The 19,793-nt window shown below is 33.3% G+C and overlaps 2 protein-coding genes across 2 annotated transcripts in view; one reads left to right on the top strand and one right to left on the bottom strand.

Moving 5' to 3' along the window:
* LOC129224187 (ubiquitin recognition factor in ER-associated degradation protein 1-like) overlaps nt 1-1,500 on the top strand; it is a 28,078-nt gene extending 26,578 nt beyond the window's left edge. The window contains exons 11-12 of the mRNA XM_054858605.1: nt 1,107-1,182; nt 1,284-1,500. Of these exons, the coding sequence (XP_054714580.1) occupies nt 1,107-1,182; nt 1,284-1,358 (151 nt within the window). The 3' untranslated portion in view covers nt 1,359-1,500. The remainder of the gene's footprint in view (nt 1-1,106; nt 1,183-1,283) is intronic.
* A 3,935-nt stretch (nt 1,501-5,435) lies between these two features.
* On the bottom strand, nt 5,436-17,814 carry LOC129223965 (egl nine homolog 1-like). The gene is made up of 4 exons (XM_054858348.1): nt 16,738-17,814; nt 10,740-10,859; nt 8,250-8,389; nt 5,436-5,687 (listed from the first exon to the last, which is right to left on the bottom strand). The coding sequence occupies exons 1-4, from the start codon at nt 17,689-17,691 to the stop codon at nt 5,606-5,608; spliced, it is 1,296 nt and encodes a 431-aa protein (XP_054714323.1). The 5' UTR covers nt 17,692-17,814; the 3' UTR covers nt 5,436-5,605.
* Nucleotides 17,815-19,793: the final 1,979 nt, after the last annotated feature.

The raw sequence follows: 19,793 nt of genomic DNA on the forward strand, positions 1-19,793 counted from the left end.
ATAAATATACGAAATTACTATATCAAAATTGTAAATATACCTTTGCCCTAGTGACGATGTTAAGTTGTCGATTGAAGTATTTTAAGTCAGAAAAATTATGTAGTTATGTAAAGAGAAAAATTATGTAGTCTTGAACTAAAAAAGAAGGATTTTTGAAGGAATTAAAACCAAAATGAAGGAGTTTGAAGGGCCCTTCAGGAAAATTTCCTGAAAGAAGGAGTTTTGGAGGAGCGTACGAACTCTGTACTATCTCTTGCCCCAAGACAGAAGAGAGGTTCACCTACCCTTAGTACTGGTTCTCTAAATTCTTAATTTTGCCACTTACATCACTTGTGTTTTATCTGATTTTGTGCATTGCACTTAGTTTTTCTGAAGTTAATAAGCTAGACATTTTAAAAATTATTTTATATTACAAATTTTTTAAAAAAGAAAAAACTTTATTAATGTGGTCCAGGGTTTTCGCTACAGTGTATTTTTTGCAAAATGCAAAAACACTGTCTCAATTGCGAGAATAATGCAAAGCATTTCGGTTTTTTGCTTTAACAAAAAATAAAATAATTTTTTAAAAAAAGAAAATAATATGATCCAAGACAAGAAGCAGCATGGTATAGTCAACTTAATCTTTTCTAATCTTAAGCCAAGATTTCAAAATTACTATTGAAGTTCAACAATACTTAGTCTTCCAGCATTATGTCCTCCTCAATAACTGTATTGTTAGGGGGGGGGGACAGAGTGCAACGTTCTAAAAACCAAACATGAGGTTTCTTTTTATTTTATGTTTAAAAAAATAGCAGCTGTACGTATTTCTTTAAAGATGTCATAGATGAAATAAGAATTTTGTTTTAAACTGGAGATGAAACAAACCAAGACATTTAGAAAGTCATTCATAAAATTTTAGCATTTTGCTAAAAAAATTTCCCACAATTTTGAACCCAGCTTAAACCCTGATGTGGTCAAGCAGTATAAGTTATGCTAAACTGTCGGATCAATAGCACATTTTTCATCTATAGTAGAATATTCAAAAGATTTTCTTGATATTCACTCAATAAAAATGACTAGAAAATATGCATGGTTAGACTCTTACTATTAAACAATTTATTCTGTAGGGGGATACCAGACTATGATTATGAAATTGGAACATTAAGGTTCATTAGAACAACTAAAGCAGAGCTAATAAATAATGTAAGTATATTTATCTGCTATATACATATAAGGCAAAGAAGCAACATTTGGTATCATTCCATTTAAATTAATATCTTTTTTTAATTTGTCCTTTTCTATAGGGGAAGGAAGTTGAGGATCTCTTTGAAGCTTTTTCTGGAAAAGGGTGGACTTTAAGACAAAATGTCTCTAGTTAATTTGGTTGTTTTTTCAAACTTAAAATATCTTGTACATAGAAAATGGTTGAAATATGTGGTACAATGACATTTTAACATGTGCTGTATCAAGTTCCATTGAAGAAATTAAAAAATTGTTTTAATAAAAGTTTTGTAACACTCATGTGAGTTTATTTAATCTCATTTTAAATGTTCAAAATCATAACAGTTTTCATGCTTTTTATTTACTTATTTTCCTTGAAAATTAATAGAAGATAGTTGTAATTTTCTGCAATTTCTGTCAATATTAAATACAGTAAAGCATTGTTCAAGGGGCTGGAATGAAACGTCTTAATGACTACTACGTATAATGCAAATGTTACTTTTATTTTTACTCACCTAATTTAAGATTTTTTTAACAAAATAGTTACAAAAGTGAAATAAATCATACTGTTATTGTTTGTCCTGAATACTTATTTTTCCTATGTGTATTTCCGATATTGAGGTTATTATATTGTGCGGTTATATCGTTGGCCCCATGCTAAACTAATGAATGTGAAAATTGCACTTTCAGGACAGCCAAAACATTTTTTTTCCCACCTGACGCGTTTAGTTACTTTCAATGTTTTGATCTTCATAGATAACTTGAAGTGTAAAGCTACCGTTTGAAGTAGTTATAACCAGTAAGTAGCACTTTTTGAGTATAGAGCAAACCATCAAATTTGAAAAACTTGATTTTAATAAAATAGATAAGAGTTAATATAAGTTCATAGAAAAGTACATAATTATCCCATACTTAATTATACACTGTTCTGATCAAATTTAAAAAATATATATATCAAAGTTAGCACTTAAAAAAAAGTTCAAGAAAAGGAGGGGGGGGGGGGTAAACTGTCTTGGCTTCTGTAAGACTCTTATGATAATGTAGGATTATATTGACAAAAAGTTTTTTAATTTACCTATCTATATACAGTGAAACCTGTGTAAGATGACCACTTGCGGTGCACTACTTTAGTAGTCAACTTAAACAGGTGGTCAACTTATAGAGGTTGAATTATATAAGATCTAATTATGTGCCTGAAAATAGCGGTCAACATAGACAGGTGGTCAACTTACAAGGGTAGTCAACTTTACAGGTTTTACTGTATGTATTTTTTCTATTTATAATTAACAGGGGTGCCCAACGGGGGGGGGGGGGGGGGCATGGCTGATACTTAGTTATTGAACTTTTTAAGGAGCTGTGTTTAGGTATTTCTCTTTGCTGTTTTAGGGGGTCTTGTTGGTGAGGCGACATCTCTCTTGGAATCGACAGGCCTTAATTACTACATTCATAAATATTTTTTTTAATTGAGGGCCCCTACAAAAAATTGCATTACCTGTGAGAACTAGGGCCACTACTGATATTTAGTGTGAATAAAAAAAATCTGAAAAGATAAGTTCCAAATTTATACAAACTACAACTTTTGGAAATGGGACATAAAATCAAAAATGAAAAAGAATTTTAATTTGAGGGGCATGTTCTAGCCACTTCAAACATAACATTTTGACAGCAAAACAAACTTATTCGTAAGAAAGGTTTTCAGCAGTAAGAATTGTGGTAGAATATACACAGTTATGTACAGTGGCGGATTGGTTGAAAAAATCGGCCCTGGCATTAGGAGGTGTAGCGGCCCCATAGCTCTAATAGATATTAAATTTTATCTAACGATTGGGATATCACTTAAATATGAGGAAATTTTTCTTAACAACTAAATATGTTTTATTTAAACAAAATTTAACAGATATGAACACTTCTGCGCTTTATTGGTGAACAAATTGATACAACCTTATTTTGGGGGGAAATTGTGATTGTAATTGTCCATTTTTAAGTATTTTTATAATGCCCGGAACTTGACTGAATATTTCCTTAATGATAACTCTGCTTGGCTAGTATGTCCTTTTTTGCAGTCATAACAAGTAACTTAATTGCCCTGTTATATGAAACTGATCTAGCGATGTTCATGGGTGAAAGACTAGGGCCGTCTTAGAACGTGATGGGTCCCTCGACACAAACATACATTACTGGGCCCTCTCATGAACATTCCCTTTTTTATACTGCCATGTCCTGACGACCCCCAGACTCGATGCGAGGGCAAAAACCTAGTGGGAGGGGTCGGGTACGAGTTTGGCAGCCCCTTAATATTTTTTCAAACGCATGTATCAATACAAAGAGAGAGAGAGAGAGAGAGTGGACTTAGCTTTCTGGCTTCTAGAAGTCATTAAAGTATTAGCAATATAAGCTTAATGGAAAGATTAATGTTGAGACTGAAATAGGGGGGGGGGGGATTTTCGAAAATGTAGTCTTAAAAACTCAATTTTAGACAATATTTGGTGATGTTAGGGGAGCATAGGTTCAGGGCTTCTCCTGCTGCAATTTTTCAGAAGTGGAAATCCAAAAACAGAATTTTAAATTATCTTCGAGTATATGGTATAAAGAGCGGTTCCGGGGGCTGTCCTCTGAAATTTTTAAAAATATATTAGTTCTGAAAACGCAGTTTTAGAAGATCTTTGGTGATTTTAAGTCGAAATAGATTCCAAGGTCATCCACCAGAAAATTTTCAAATTGAAGTCTTAAAAGCCTTTTTTGGTAAAGACTATGACACCGGCAGTTACTCGAAAATTAAGTTCCAAAAATGAAATTTTTGCTGACATTCGGTGATGTTAGCAAAAGGAGTTTTCAGGAGGCTCACCCCGGAAAAATTTCGAAATTGAAGCAGTAAAAACGAGATGAAAAACCTTCTTCGTTGATGATGTCGACAGAGAGGAGGAGACAGGGCACTTTCTCAGAAAATTTTTGATACTGTTAATTTAAAAACAGTTTTAGACCATCTTTGGGAATGTTTAAAAAAAAAAATGGGAGAGGTTCGAGTACTTTCATGCAGTAAATTTTCGAAACTGGATGCTCCTCAATGGTATTTTAAGATTGCATATTTTTAAATAATTTTACGTAAAAAGATATTTTGTCACTTTTATTCCATTTGTCATAAACAGGGTCGCCGAGAGCAAAAGCGGATCCGGGGAAAAAATGACAAAGGTCAATTCTTTCACAAGCCTTATTCTACACCTTTCACCATTAGGATATTTTACTCTCTGCACGAGTTCAATTCCGAGCCAGGCCCCTATTCTTCACCTCGGCCCTTGTTGTAAGCTGCATTTTATAGCAATTGTGAATTGTCATTTATAAATAAAAGCGTCAAAAAGACCAAAAGTATTTTAACTTTTTATGACCGCTAACATTTCCCTGTTTTTTTTAATTTATTCATTAATTTTTTATTATAACACTAAAAATGTATTGGCAGCCGCAATACCTGACTAACTAAAAGTGAGGGCCTAGGTTCACATTAATTTGGAGGCCCCTAGAAGACTATGCAGTGTTTCATTTACATTTTAAAAGCATGAATGCACTTTTGGAGGCCTCTTTGTCTAATCACAAAATTATGTATAAATCACTTATGTGCATTTATGAATCCCCTTTGGGCCCCCTCATAATCGTGACCGAGTAAATTCGTTACTGGCAGAATGATTAAAAATTCCCCTATAAAAAGTTTTTTTTTTCAATTAATAACTCAATTTTTTATTTTTTTAAAAATACATGTATTTTTCATATCGATGCAATGCTATGCATAATTCATTAAAAAATGTGGGGCCCCTTAGGAACATGGGGCCCCAGACCTAGGTCTAGTCAGCCTGTGGGGTAATCAGGCCCTGGGCAGCTCCATTTGAGAAATTCCCCCTCCCCCTCCTCTTCTGGTGACGGCCCTACTCCCTCCACCCTCAAACTTTAGCCCATGCGTAAAGAGGAGCTGAGATAGTGTTTTGCGAATTTGCGTTATTCTAAACACATGCGCGCAAAATTAACATTTTACTGTTAGTAGACAGGCCCGAAAGACTTTGCTGTTGGTTGGTCGGCCCCAAGCATGACTGGCCCACCGGGCAAATGCCCGGTTGCCCGCCGGCTGTATCCGCCACTGGTTATGTAATAAAAGAAAGCATTTTATTTACGAGGGGCTGGAAGGGGGAGATGAATAAACAAGATAGATAAATTTATATGCAATCATTTATTATGAAAAAAAGATTTAAGAGCATTAAAATACATAAGTATATATACATTCAATTTTATACACAGCTTTACAAATACAAAAACTTTAAAAAAGTGACCTTCAGATTAAAAGGTAATATAAAAGGAATATAAATTAAAGCAACTCAATAAATAAAATGCATAAAATCAAGTAGTCTTGACAGATCTATCATCACATGAACTGTTGTTTCTTTGATTTCTTCAAAGCTCGATCTCTTTCATCAGCATCAAAATACCATACAGTGATAGCAAATCTGGAAGAAATGAATGTCAAAAAACATGGTAATAATCCAATGATTTGGAAAACATAAATTATATTTATTTTATCAAACGTAAATATATATATATATATTTTAAACCAGAAGATTTATTTTCATGCTGTTATGTCAGTCAAAAATGAGAGAGTAGGCAGATAGGAAATAAGTGTTAAAAATATTGAACTTTTTTTTAAACTAAGAAATAAGTACTTAAATTTTTAAAAAACTGATTAGCGCAATCAGACTTAAGACTGGAATTTGAAGCCAAACTTTTTAAAATGTACTGTGAAAGCATCAAACTAATCTTAGCCATTATTTTATTTATTTATTAGAACACTTATGTTTTGTAGCAATATTGCCAGATTTTTATTTTATGATGTTGTCATTAATAAAATTATGGATAGGTTTATTTTTCCATTCTGCAATGAACTCAAATTGTGTTCTTCAGTCAGCTATCAAAAATTTGAAGCAGATTGTTAAAAAAATCAATATTAAGAGCATTTCAAAAATCCTTAATATAAACTTTCAAAGTGGGACAAATTTTTAACTTGTCCCATGCCATTCTCCATACATTCTTCTTTTATCTGAACACATTAGCCTACCTGCCAACATCTACTGGGGAAAAATCCAGTAGATGATTAAAAAATCTAGTAGATAACTACGTCTGATTTTTCATTCTTATTTAGGGAAGAGTAGGGATCTTTTGTTATCCTTCTAGGCACAACCAAATGTTTTTTACATTATATAAGTAGTTAAAAGAAATTATTAAAAATTCAGAAATCTCCCGGAAAAACTAGTGTAGTTGGCAGATATGCATTAGGTGAAACTTAATCATAGGATTCAATCTGTTTTGAAATCCTCAAATGTAAATATTACACTCCCTTACTTTGGAATCAGACCTAGTTGGGGTCTAAGCCATAAAAGCATTTTGGAACCTTCTGGGTTGCATTTTAAAACTAAGAGTATTATATTTCCTTCATGTTTAGTTAAGATTAAATTTTGAACAGATTGAAATTTTTGTTCAAGAATTACTTTTGGCAATTTTTTCATGAGACTTGATTTCCTGAATTTTAAATTGCTTCATTTATATGCAAATACCACAATAATTATTTCAATGAATGAGTATAAAGTTCCTGAAGTGCTCATTAGTGAAATTGTTTGATAAGCGCCTGCCATGTTGAAATTTTTAGTAGCAGTCAGAAATTTGGCAGATTTTGAAATTTAGAACGCTGTCGAGCTCATTCCCAGATTTAGGCTCCAAAATTTTAATTTTTTCTAATTGTGGAAAAAAAGTTAGAGCTAATTTTCAAATTAAGAAATAGAATTGATGAATCTAAAATTTTGGCAAAAAATATGCAAGTCAGAGACAATAACGTTAAAGAAATGCATTGGCAAATGAAAACCTTTGATGACTTAATACTACAGCATTAAATGAACTCCCTTAAGGAAAACATTAAATGTTTTTAAAGTGTAAACCAGTAAGTATGTAAATAAGAATAAAATTATCTACACACTCATTTTTTATCTACATTTTACAATTATGGACTCTTACTCATGATAGTGAATCAACCTGATGGTGACTCCGACTTAAGTAGGCAGTCATTTAAGGGGAGGGGGGTATGAACTGCTTCCGGTATCATGGTTTAAGGTGCAATTGGATTTCACTGTTGCACCCCTTTAGTGTGCATTTGCTGGTACACTGAACAGTCAGCGCGACATCTCCGAGATGTTTGAGCCAATGGTCCTCCAATACATTTTGCGCTACCCATTTTCCTACAGGTAATTGAATGACCATCAGTGGCGCCAATGCTCAAGAGTTCTTTTTTACCCAGTAGATTGAATTACTTACTTGGCCTGCTTGTTTTCCTAATCTATCGCCAAACAAAAACATGTCCATGCTTGCATAATGTCTGGCCTATGATACACCACCCACTGCTATACCGGATTAACTTTGGCAGTAAGTGGAAGCCTTACTAATTCCTTACCCCAAGGGTACATACAAAGCCTCTGATTCTATGCCGAGGCATGTGGCAGTGGCTATAGCAAACAATGTGGGGTATACTAACAAGTGATTTTGTCATCCACACGTCATAAGAGGCTGTAATTTTAATGGTTTGATCTTTGTACAACATGTTATCTGCCAAATAATTGATATTTTCTGTAGCCAGCAGAGTAGAAATGCAACAGTGTTTGAAAATTTCAAGTCAATCCATTGATTACTTTGAGTTTTGGGGGCAAAAACATGTAGGAGATGCATTTACACTGGGTGAGCTAAATCGCCAAATTTCTTATTGTTTTTTGGCAACTAGTCAAATATTAACTTCAGTTATCGCTCAACAATGAACTAAAATAAAAATACATACCAGTCATTTATTTAATGCAATTTTTTTTTTTAAATTAAACCTTACAAAACTTTTAGAATTTTGAAGATAATAAGTATAAAAGGGCAATCTTCTCTAGAAAAGGATATAGGATAAAAATTTCAAGTAAATCCATAGATTACTTCCAGTTTTGCAGTAACATGCTACATACACATAAAAGTTAAAAAAAGAGAAATACCTAGTAGAATATGATGGAAGAACCTCATGTGGATTTCTTTTATCAGACCAGAAGAACAGCATCCGATCGAAAATTGGCTCAATGTCGGCTGTTACCGAACTATGGGCAGGAGGAAACATTCTTAATAATCCTCCATGCTCCTACAAGAAAAGAATCTGTTAGAATACAAATTTAAAAAGTTAACTTTATTTTCATACTGCCATATTTAGTTCAAAATAAATAAGCATACTTTGAATGCAAATAAAGAATGAATCTGACAATTTATTACAAAAACTAGTTTTGGGATTTTAAAGGAAAAAATCAGATTTTGGATATTCAGTCATCCATGACTTTCAGTAATAAAAAAGTTCACGGTAAATAAAATGTTAATCTAAAGTTCTTGATTTTTAGCCTTAGTAAACTCAGTTGTATGTAAAATAACAAATTTTTGAAAAAATATTTTAAAAAATTTCTATGTTAGACCTAATCTTCCACCTAGACAGTAAAAAAACATTCTTGACATAATTTTGGAAAGTTTATCTTAAGTTCTCCAATTACAGTAAAAGACCCAACAACACAAAAATATGAAAAATGCCAAAAGCTGCAGGGTTCGTACGCTCCTTCAAAACTCCTTCATTTGGGAAATTTTTTTGAAGGGCCCTTCAAACTCCTTTTTTTAGTTGAAGACTACATAGTCTTCCTCTATGACAGTAACTTAAAATACTTACTTTGATCGACAACTTAACTTTGTCACAACTGCGAAGGTATAATGGTGATGAAGGGGTGAAAATATTATTAGATGACTAAGATATTTCATAATTGAAGTAAAACATGCTTAAATGGGGGCTTGACTATTTTTCAAGTTTTATGATTATTGCATTTCCTTCCACCACACTTTCAGCTGCAAAAGTCGGTTTCTCTAATTATTACTTAAAGATACATAAGCAGATGTACTATATTAAGTGATTGTGTTAAAAATATAATTGTTTTGCAAATGTCAGTTACAATATTGTAAAATGGGTCATCCACAAGTGACGTCATGCCTTGAGGGGGGAGACTGGTTCACGAAATTATGACGAGAAGAGAGAGAATGACGAGAAGCAACATCAGTTATTATAACGATATTTTTGTAAAAATGACATGTGACAAGAGAAGGAGAAAGATGAAGTGTGACACTTTGTCACAAAGGGGGTAGAGGTCAAAGATGTTGAAAAAAATGCGACAACATTCAAGGACAGCCTATTAGTCTGTACTCCTACAAATCCTTATTTTACTCCTTCAAAACTCCTTCATTTAATTTCTGAAATTGAGTACGAACCCTGAGCTGGATTTGTGAATTTAATCTAAGACATTCCCAGCACGAAAAGTACAGATTTCATTTCACCAAGATAAAATTAAAAGAAACTTATAAATCTTCAGAAAGACAACTTTCATCCTACAATTTGCTATCTTATTTCAAGAACTTGTGTCAACATTTAATGCAATTAATTAAGAGGTATAACAGGGGTCTGATCTGAAGATATCTGGGTCTGTTAATGGACCCTTCACAGAAATAGATTCTATAAAAAATAACAAAAATGAATTAAAAAATTCCAATCAATAAAGTCTTTTTGTTGCAAAGAAAAATTTAATATGTTTCAATGTTAGGTAAGGGATTGAGGAACGTTTCTGGGTGTCAGTCACAAACAGAAGGAAATTTATTAATCACCACACGTTTTGGTAAACCAAAAAAGTGAATTGCAACAAAAAAATAAAAGTAAATTAAACTAATTAATGATATTATCAATTGTACAATCAAGTAGACAAACTGGGTATTTCATTTTTTGAAGGAAAATTTTTGGACAGTTTAAAATTATTAACAGCACGGGGAGGGAGAGGGGGTTCTAGACCAATGGACCAGTTAATTTCAAGCCTTCCTTTACAAAAATGCGATCAGCCAAAATGGACCTTTAACAAACCTCGGACTGACCAAATTAAACTTTTTCAGAATTAATTATAAAAAGATCTAAAATCAAAGTGCAGTACAGAGCCTTTTTCTGGCATTGAGAAAACTAGAAAAATGTTGGCGATTTTCTTGCCATTTTATTATGTTTTTATACAAATGTTTGAAAAAGCTCTCATAAAGTATCAAAAATTATACATATTTCTGTTATGTGTACCTCAATACCGTGTATAATTTGAACAATTAAAAAAAAAAAAAAACACAAGGCTCTAAATTCAAGGGTCAACTTACTCATTGGCTAGGTAAGGATTGAAACGTGAAAACCTGATAATTTTTCTATTTTATTCCAACAAAGTAGTTCCAATGGCGAATTTGTATAGATAGATTATTGCATGTTTAAATTTTTTCACTTTAAATTATTTAATTTTTTTATACAAAAATATTACTTTTCACTTAATGTTTTTTTTTTTTTAATTTCGCTAAAAAGGGACCCTGTGAAAAATCCTGAAAAGACCTTTGAATCACTTAATGATATAGAAAACATATTTTTGAAAAGTATGAAATAGTACCTTGGTATTCCAATTTTTATTGAGGTAATAAATACAAGTTATACACCTTCCGTCTTCATGAGGATTGTCTATATGCTTTTTATAGTAGGTTCCATCACCTGGGTAGCATGCAACCATTGCCTGTCGAAATAGATATCTTTAAAAATAGAACACAGATTTATGCTTAATTTATACACAGTTTAAGAAGTTTGCGACCAAATATTTGAATATCATTAAGTATATATATATATACTATATTGTCCCAAAGTTGTATGGAGAAAGAAAATTTTTGGTATTTCAACTTGCATACCATGAATAATTGTGGCATTTGATGTAAATAACTGTTGTGCAAAATTTTAAACCATTTGAATAGTATTAAGTGACAGCTCAACACCTTTAAAAGTTATAAAAACCTAATTTATTGAGAAATATTTTTGTTTTTCTAAGTTTTAAAAAATTTACACAACAAAAAACATTTTTCCGTTTATTTCTCTTCTAATAATGAGCAATAACTAAAATCTTAAATCTTCTTTTACTGAAATTACTTTTTAAAAATTTTAACGGAAATTACACCAATTTTCAGTTTGATTTCCGCCATTTAGAAAATTGGTTCATCATTAGTAAGTTGCAACATTAATTCTCATGCTAATTGAACTGCTTTCTCAGCACAATCATTTACTACCTTCAATGCCAACACTACTTCCTTAATTTGGGTGTAATCATTTCTTTTAGCTCAGGTATGAACATCAGCTTGTAAAAAATTAGTATAAAATTTCATTACAGTAAACAGAGTGTTTTGTAACAATATCCAACAGAAATTCACTCCAAAAAGATTTAACATTTTTGACTTCTAGTCTTCTAAAACCTTTTCCAGATTTCGGTCGTTGTAAAGCCTTAACCATGGCAGCTTTTTCCTTTAGAAGCACAAGATCTGAGAAAAAAACCTAATCCAACTAAATCCACACTTAGATACCAAAAGTTGTCCTTTAATTTTTTTAAGTGCTGCTTCATTATTAGTTTCTTTATAGTTCTGGTTTTTGAAGAAGATGTAAGTCATTATGCGACTCATTGCAACTACTGGGGCATTGAGCCAAATTTTTACGCAGATTGTTGTCATGAGCAGACATTCTTTGTATTGCTTGGATCTTGTATGATGCTAGCTTGAATTCCTTGCGAAAGCACAAAATCTTCAAATAGAGACGTACCGAGTACTCGGTAACTACTCGGTACTCTGCCAATTTGCCGAGTACTTGGTACTCGGCCAAATTCTGATCAGATACTCGGCAATACCGAGTAGTTGCAAAAAAAATTGAATATTGTCCAAGACAGATACTAAAATTTATTTTAAAAAAAAAAAGAGCAAGCATTATATTCTGCTATCATTTACAATTAAAATTTGAGTCAAATTTGAATTTTGAGAATAATTAAGTTTTTTAATGCTTCAATGGAATAAATCTTGATTTTAATGTCCCCAAAAATAATAAAACTTATTTATTAAAAATTATGCAAAAAAGGTAAGTATAGAAAATATGGAATTTTTATATTAAAAATGGACTTTTGCTACAAACAAAAATTAGTTATAAAAAATGTAAAAATACCTTTGCTTAAAAAATAAGAAATAAAAACGTTAAAAGCACAATGCAGGAACACTGCAGACACGTGTTTTGGCATTACAACTAATTCCTTTTTCAATGCACAAAATGGGAGCTCTTAGATTTAAAGGCATCCGACAAAAGTCGGATTTTTTTGTCGAATGTCTTTACGTTCTTTAGCTCACATGTTATGCACTGAAAAAGACATTCCTTGTAACGGGAGGGGGGGGGGGGGGGGGTGCAAAAACATGTGTCTGCAGTGTTCCTGCACATTTATTTTAACTGCTTTTAAAAAATTATTTATGTTTGGCAGACTAGAACTATAATTGATTTTGGTATACAGTGAAACCCCTCCTAACGGACACCCCTCAAAGGTGGACACCGCTCTTATGCGCAAAATTTTTAATTCCCCAGTTCCAGTGCAAATAACATTATTAAACCTCTGTCCTGCGGACACCTCTATATTGCAGACAAAAAAATTTGCCCCGTTATGGCCTGCATTAATAGAGAGATTTTACTGTAATTTGTTTTAATTCCAACTTGATTAATCATACCTTTTATTTATTTATTTTTAATTAAAAATATTTTTTTGTAAAATTTTCGACACAAACAAAATTGTATATATAATGCGTAATTAAATTTCAGCAGGAATTTAGTTTTTAAAACTATTATATGGACAAGGAGGTCTATACTACTATTCCAATAAGTTCAAAATTCATCACATGTTTGTCGGTGGTTCTTCTTAAAGCATAATTGGTACTTGGTAACTTGGCCGAGTACTCGGTAACTCGGTACTCGGCCGAGTAGTGAAAGGCCGAGTACTCTGTACTCGGCCAAAGTGCTACTTGGTATGTCTCTATCTTCAAACGATAACTATCTTTTGCCATCCATCTTTCCCAGTGATAAGCACCAGGTGAACTAAACCTACTACAAAGAATGTGATGAGCCACCAGTGGCTAAAAGTTTTGTAGCTGTCTGCGACAAGCTTTTAGAACTTCATAATCTGTCTGCAAAATTTCAATCATGGTTTCACGATAACGAGTCTATAAATAAACGAGTTGTTCTTTAACTAATTATTTTTGAAATAAGGCAGGAGGTGCCCCCATGCAGCACTCCCCTCTCAAGAGCGAGACACCACCCCCCTTCCTAAACTGAGCTTTTTTTTTAAGTTTCAAACAAAATATGCGTTTTATCTTTTGACTTTCAAAGATATGTAATGCATATCAGACTTGTGATTCATTTGTAGGTACTGCAAAATACTTTTTATGCTTAAGAATATGGAATAGCACATGGTTTTACTTATTTACTATAGAAAGCTATAAATATGAGGAAACTAATTTACATGATTTCATTCCAAGTTATTTATAATTTACCATGTCTTAACTCTCAGAGTAAATTATGTCTTTCATTATTTATTTTACATCAAGGGCCAGTTACATGTAGTATTCTTTTAGAAGTTGTAGATTTTCAAACAGTGTTTCCCCTATAAAAATTTCTACTTTTAAGGAAATAAAATACAAGATTTTATTTTTTCTTAATTTATCATCAAGAAATTAGGTAGAAATGTGAGTATTAAACATTCATTAACAATAAATTCATAAAATCTTTATGACTTTCAAAAAATAAAATCATTCTTACAAAGAGTGTTTAAACCCAAAAAAAAACCTGGTTTAAACAGAAAAAAACAAGTTATTTGGATTTTTAAATTTTTTTTTCTGCAAGAAGTACCGTTTTTTTTTACCAACCCAGATTTTGCAGAGTTACTAAAATTTTTTCAAAGATCCCTAGCATGTGGTACGACAATATCGCAAAACTACCGATACTATATCGTAACGTTATAGATTATGATGTTTTGCAATGTCTAATCCAGCACAGGGTGCAATATTGCGATGATATCAATGACATTGTGATGATGCGGTAAAACAATATTTTCATTGATTTGCCAATATCTTCCTACATCCTTTATGCCGCATTGTGAAAATATCGTAGCCTACAGTTCAGGTATCTCCGAACATCATCTCTCTTTGTTTCCCCAATGACCTGACCAATCTATGGCGTCTTTGAAATTTGGCTTTTAATTCGCTTTGACAACCTAAAAGCCGCTGAAATAAAAGAAAAAATACAAAAAGTTGAACATCACGGATCCGCTGAAATTTTTCATCCTTGAAAATATGTAACAGCTTTTTATTTACAATTTTAAAAAATTCAAAGTGACACATTTTATCTTCTACGTTGTTCCTTATCAAGCTGTGATCATGAATAGGACGTTCCCAATTATTGTGACATCCCCAGTAGCAGAAACTTTGTAGTCAGTCTGCGACACTATTTTCTGTAGTTAAAAATAATCTGCAGCATTATTATTAGTTTTATTTTAAGTTTTCATAAAATACACAAGTCCTATGTGAAGGCCAAGACTTGGACAATTTTCCAACTGGGCAGTGGCCACTAGACCCGAAAAACTTAGTGGCCACCACTGTTGCTGAGTTTTAAAGCAATAAGGGGGGGGGGCAGCAGCTTTCACTACTTTCATAAAAATAAATAGAACTCTACACACTATGAAAACCAATTATTCAAGATATATTAATTTTAATATGGAAAATTTGCGTTGAAATAGGTTTTTGAATTTTTTAAATTAGTAAATGAGAAGTTTGCAGGAAACTGCATTTTAGATGAAATATTTAGCTTATAGCAAAGCCTTCGAATCAATGAGGATCAAACACAACTGTGCAGATAATAATTCGCATTCTTCAAAAAAAAAAAAAAATTATATATAAAAAAAACATGATTTATTGAACACTTTATGTTATCTTCAATAGTTTGTGTTGAGGTAAACATCCAATTCTGTTTTTGGAAACTTAGGTAAGTAATAGTATCGTTTATTTCCATCTTGCGAATGACCAAACATGGCGTCTACGCGAAAAATTCATGGTTAAAAATAGATATTTGAATTTGTTACATAAAAGTAGTAATAAATTCAAAATCCTTAAAAAACTACAATTTAGATGAAATAGTTTTTAGCACATTAGCCTCTAAAGCAACGAAGAAAAGATAATATTCTGAAGATAAAATTTTGCAATTTTAAAAACAATAATTAAAAATTACCAAAAAAAAGAGGCACATTTTGCATAATTTTCAACAGTTTGCATTGCAATAAACATCCAATTCCGTTTTGAAAACGTAGGCACTTCATGAGTCTTGCGTACCAACATCTTGGGAATGACCAAACATGGCGACTACGCTAAAAATCAAGATATAAATTTCTGAATTTGTTGCAAAAAAATATTTTCAAAATAAAAATCCTCATGAGACTAAACTTAAGTTGAAGCTTTAGCGCTTTTGCGTCCAAAGCAATGAGGATAAGGTGTAATTTTCACATAAAACTTTCATTCCTCAAGAAAATTATTTTAAAAAATAAAAATAAAAAAACGATTTGCTGTACACTTTAAGAAGTTATTTTCATTTCTTGGCAGAAAAATAAAACATCCAATTCATCTTTGTTTTTGAAAACTTTTGCACTTTTCTACTTCGATTTTTTGAATGACCAAATATGGCGACTATGTTTCTAGCTGAAATGCTGAACCATCCATCGCTCAAAAAGCGATCTCCATACGATCTTTTCCCAAGCTGCATTTCTTTTTTTTTCTTTTATTTATTTATCTATTTTTTTCTTTCTTTCTTTTTGTTCTTCGGTAAAATTATCTGCAGGTCGCCAGAAAATCTGCGACGCACGTCTCGCGTCTCGCAATTTCTGCTACCGGGGTGACATCATGCATGGATTTCAATTTGCTTTTTTTTGGCTATTTCTAACAGTTGCACTTGTTTTTTGCGAAACTTTTTTTTTATTTAGAAGTCTTTCCTTTTTCCATCAGATTTGAAAACGGGCGGAGAGGTTAAAATAAATAGAGAGAAAAAATTAGAGATTGTATAGGTAGATAGTCGATGAAGGCTGTAATTGTGGCGGAAAAAGGTTGACACAAAAGGAACTGGAAATAGGTATAGAAAATATGAAAAAATAGATACAGATTAATTACTGCCAAACTTATTTAAACAACTGCCGTAGGCGGCGAACCTGGCATAAAAACAGGGGGCTACTTTTTGCACAAAACGGGGAAAAAAAAGAGTTTTTTTTTCTGAGTTATTTAATTAAAAGAATATAGTAGTTTTTTGAAAACTACGGATATAGATTGTTTAATACCGCTGCCAAATTTATTTAAGCAGCCGCCAAAAGCGTCAACCTTGGTGTAAAAAGGTGAACCAGCTGGTCTTCGCAGGCGGCTAGTCAAAAATAGAATTTGTAACCAGCACCAATATGCAGCAAAATGTATAGTTAACTAAAGGTCAAAAATAATCAAAGGTCACTTATATTAAGCACTTATAATTTCAAATGCAAATTGACAAACAATACATAACTGAACAAAAAAGTATACCTTTGTCCTTCTATGAAGTTTATACCTAGACAAAATTCCATTCTTTTCCATCTTGTTACAAGTTGTTACTACTACATCCAACTTTCTTATCAAATTCCCAATAGCTCTACATCCTGGTTCCGTACCATTAACCCAAGTTGTGACATCATTTCGTACACTTTCTTTTGAAGTGTACGGATACGGATTGACTATCTCTCCTTTTTGAAATATTCCTCGCATGTACAAATTTTTAACTTCCTCCAAAATCATGCTACCGCTTTTATTACCAATAAATTTGTCCAAAACACAAATTCCGTACTTATTTAAGTCATGAACAATATTTGTGCAAATATCGTTCAATGGCACACATTGCATTGAATACTCAATTTTCCCAGAGTCTGATGGATTGTTTTGAATTTGGGAACAGGATTGCGTTGCTTGAGAATTTGAACCTGGTAGTTTATCAATAGTTTCATCCTTTTCTAGATACAAGTGACTGTCAAATAGGCTCTGGGCATTACAAGTGTTTATTACGTCCCAAAAATTGTTGTCTGAACTTAAAAACTCACTATTTAGAGATGAAAATATTTCATCTTCATTAGGCATTGAATATTCAATGGGCTTCTCTTGACTAACAGAAGAGCTCGGTAAACTGAATTCATTAGGTGGGGTTGTTACGCTCCTCAAATTTTGGATTCTCTCTCGTGAAGTGTTATTTTGGCACCAATTCCCATATTGTTGATAGTTATCGATCATTGCTTCAGAACTACAAGGTGGGTTAGATACCGTAGGAACTTGAGACACATTCGTAGAAAGAGTCTTACAATTTTTCTTATGAATTGGCCAATGCAAAAGTTGATGTTGTCTACTACAATAACAAACAGAATGACAGCGTCCACACCTGCTTGTTCCGATATTGGAGCAGAACTCGCAAAAGTTTTTCTGCGGCAACGAATTTTTATTTGAGAGATCCATTTCAAAATAAAAGAACAAATTGAATTAACTTCCACACGTCCTTCGAAATTCACGAAAATTTAAGAGATAGTAAAATTTTATCATGCTTTATAAACATTCACCACTGTGTCACTTTCACGTGCATTAAACCAAAGGCGCGGTTACAATGACACGAATGCAAATTTTAACTGGAATAGGCAGTTTTAGAGGACGTAACTTGTGGAGTGAGAAAGAAACTCGCAAAACTGCTCAGTATGTTTTCGCTTTAATAAGATTTGATTGGTCGCACTTGCTGATGTATGTAAATTTTGACGGACATACGAATTTATTTATTTAACACACAGGAAAGGAACACAAAAGAAGGAAGCAAACACCCAGGGCACCGGCGGAAATCGAACTCACGACCTCCTGCTTAGAAAACGAAGCTTCTACCACAGAACTAGAGTCCCTATATGAAAACGTACGTTTTCATATAGGGACTCTACACAGAACCACGAAGGCCCCATATACAAATTAATTTCAAGGCGGTTCTGAGTAGCCTTTACTATGCTGCAATGCTGCCAAGAATATGGCTTTGTTTTCCAGAATTATAAAATTCGCACAAAATCATCCAGTTACGAGAGTTATAACTAAAATGAAGGGGCCGTGGTAACCCGATCGGTAGAGTGTCGGATTCGGGGCCGGAGGGTTCTGGGTTCGAACTCGATGGTCGATGACCCACCGTCGTCATTAAAGGGAACTGGGCGGCGTTAAATATGCTCGTGGTCTCAATGTCCTCCAAGTGAAACGATACCTCTGGGGGTGCTAGTACTAGGTAGCTATTAGCTCCTGGACTAGTTCTAAATTCTCATTAACTGTTCGATCCGGTGATGGTGCAGCCATCTATCGGTAGATAAAATAATGGAGGCAAGGTACTTAGGATGCAGTCCTCGACATAATTACAGTTGTAGTCAGTTGTGACTCTGAACAGGAATAGGAATAGGAACTAAAATGAATTCTCAAAGAATTAATTATACACAGGGGGTTCGTACGGGAGGGAGGGGCAACTCCCCCTCACTTTCTAAAATATAGGGGCCTTGCCCCCTCACTCTCCAGAGTTAAAAATTAATGATCGGTTGAAAAATCACTTTTTATAGGATGTCTGGGTTGATTTATTTCTCAAAAGTAAAAACTAAAAACTCCAAATAAATAAACTTCTCTCATCTTATTTCACAAGAATGGAACTTTAAAATGGAAGGGTAAAGCCTACGGTGGCCATTCGTCAATGTTTGATGCCATATATTCCACATTTTTAGAAATTTTTAAATTAGTAACATTAAAAACCAGAAATAAACCCTTTTTTTACAAAAAAGAAAAAAAAAATCAGCTTCACCTGCCACGCCCCCTTTTTTCTGCATTTTTTTGACACCCCCCCCCCCCTTTTATTATCTGAAAATGTTTTACATTTTAATATAATCTTACTTCAACAGGAAATACTGTTGATCGAAAAATTCCAATAAATATTTTTCATTATGAGAGATAATATTTTCCCTAAATAAAAACATTTAAAACATGATCTAAAACTGTATACAGGTAGTATTTTTTCAACCTTTTATTGAAAAGAAGAAAAAAAAAGGCTATGAGTTACCTGACTGACGCCTGCACACTCCAGATTACAGTGGTGCATGGCTCGATCAAGTTGGAATGATGCCGACTGGGGACGTATAGTCTTTAGCGTCGAATCCCGCTTTCAACTGTACCCTGACGATAATCGAAGACGTGTTTGGAGACACCCAGGACAGAGGGGGGGGGGGATCCTGCTTTCACTATTGCACTCGTCCACACCGGCCCTCAACAAGGCATTATGGTCTGGGGCATTTCTTTTGATTGCCGGGTCACTTTGATCGCAATTAGAGGTATACTTACTGCACAGCGGTAAGGACGACATCCTACGACCTGTTTTGCTACCATTCCTTTTGCAGCACCCTCGGCTGGTTTTTCAGCAGGACAATACGAGACCACATACGGCACGTGTTGCTATGAACTGTCTGCAAGCTTGTCAAATACTTCCTTGGCCTTCCAGATCGCCAGATCTCTCTGCCATCGAGCATGACTGGGATATGATGGGAATGCGATTACATCTG

This window comes from Uloborus diversus, chromosome 6 (assembly GCF_026930045.1).
Source record: "Uloborus diversus isolate 005 chromosome 6, Udiv.v.3.1, whole genome shotgun sequence".
Lineage (NCBI taxonomy): Eukaryota > Metazoa > Arthropoda > Arachnida > Araneae > Uloboridae > Uloborus > Uloborus diversus.

Bases quoted from the DNA above. Each gene is read 5' to 3' on its own strand.
- LOC129223965 (XM_054858348.1), bottom strand. From the start codon at position 17,691: ATGGATCTCTCAAATAAAAATTCGTTGCCGCAGAAAAACTTTTGCGAG. The intron at 10,860-16,737 runs GTATACTTTTTT...CTATTTCGACAG, and splicing joins AACTTCATAGAAGGACAAAG to GCAATGGTTGCATGCTACCC. The intron at 5,688-8,249 runs GTATTTCTCTTT...CATTTCTTCCAG, and splicing joins CTTCCATCATATTCTACTAG to ATTTGCTATCACTGTATGGT.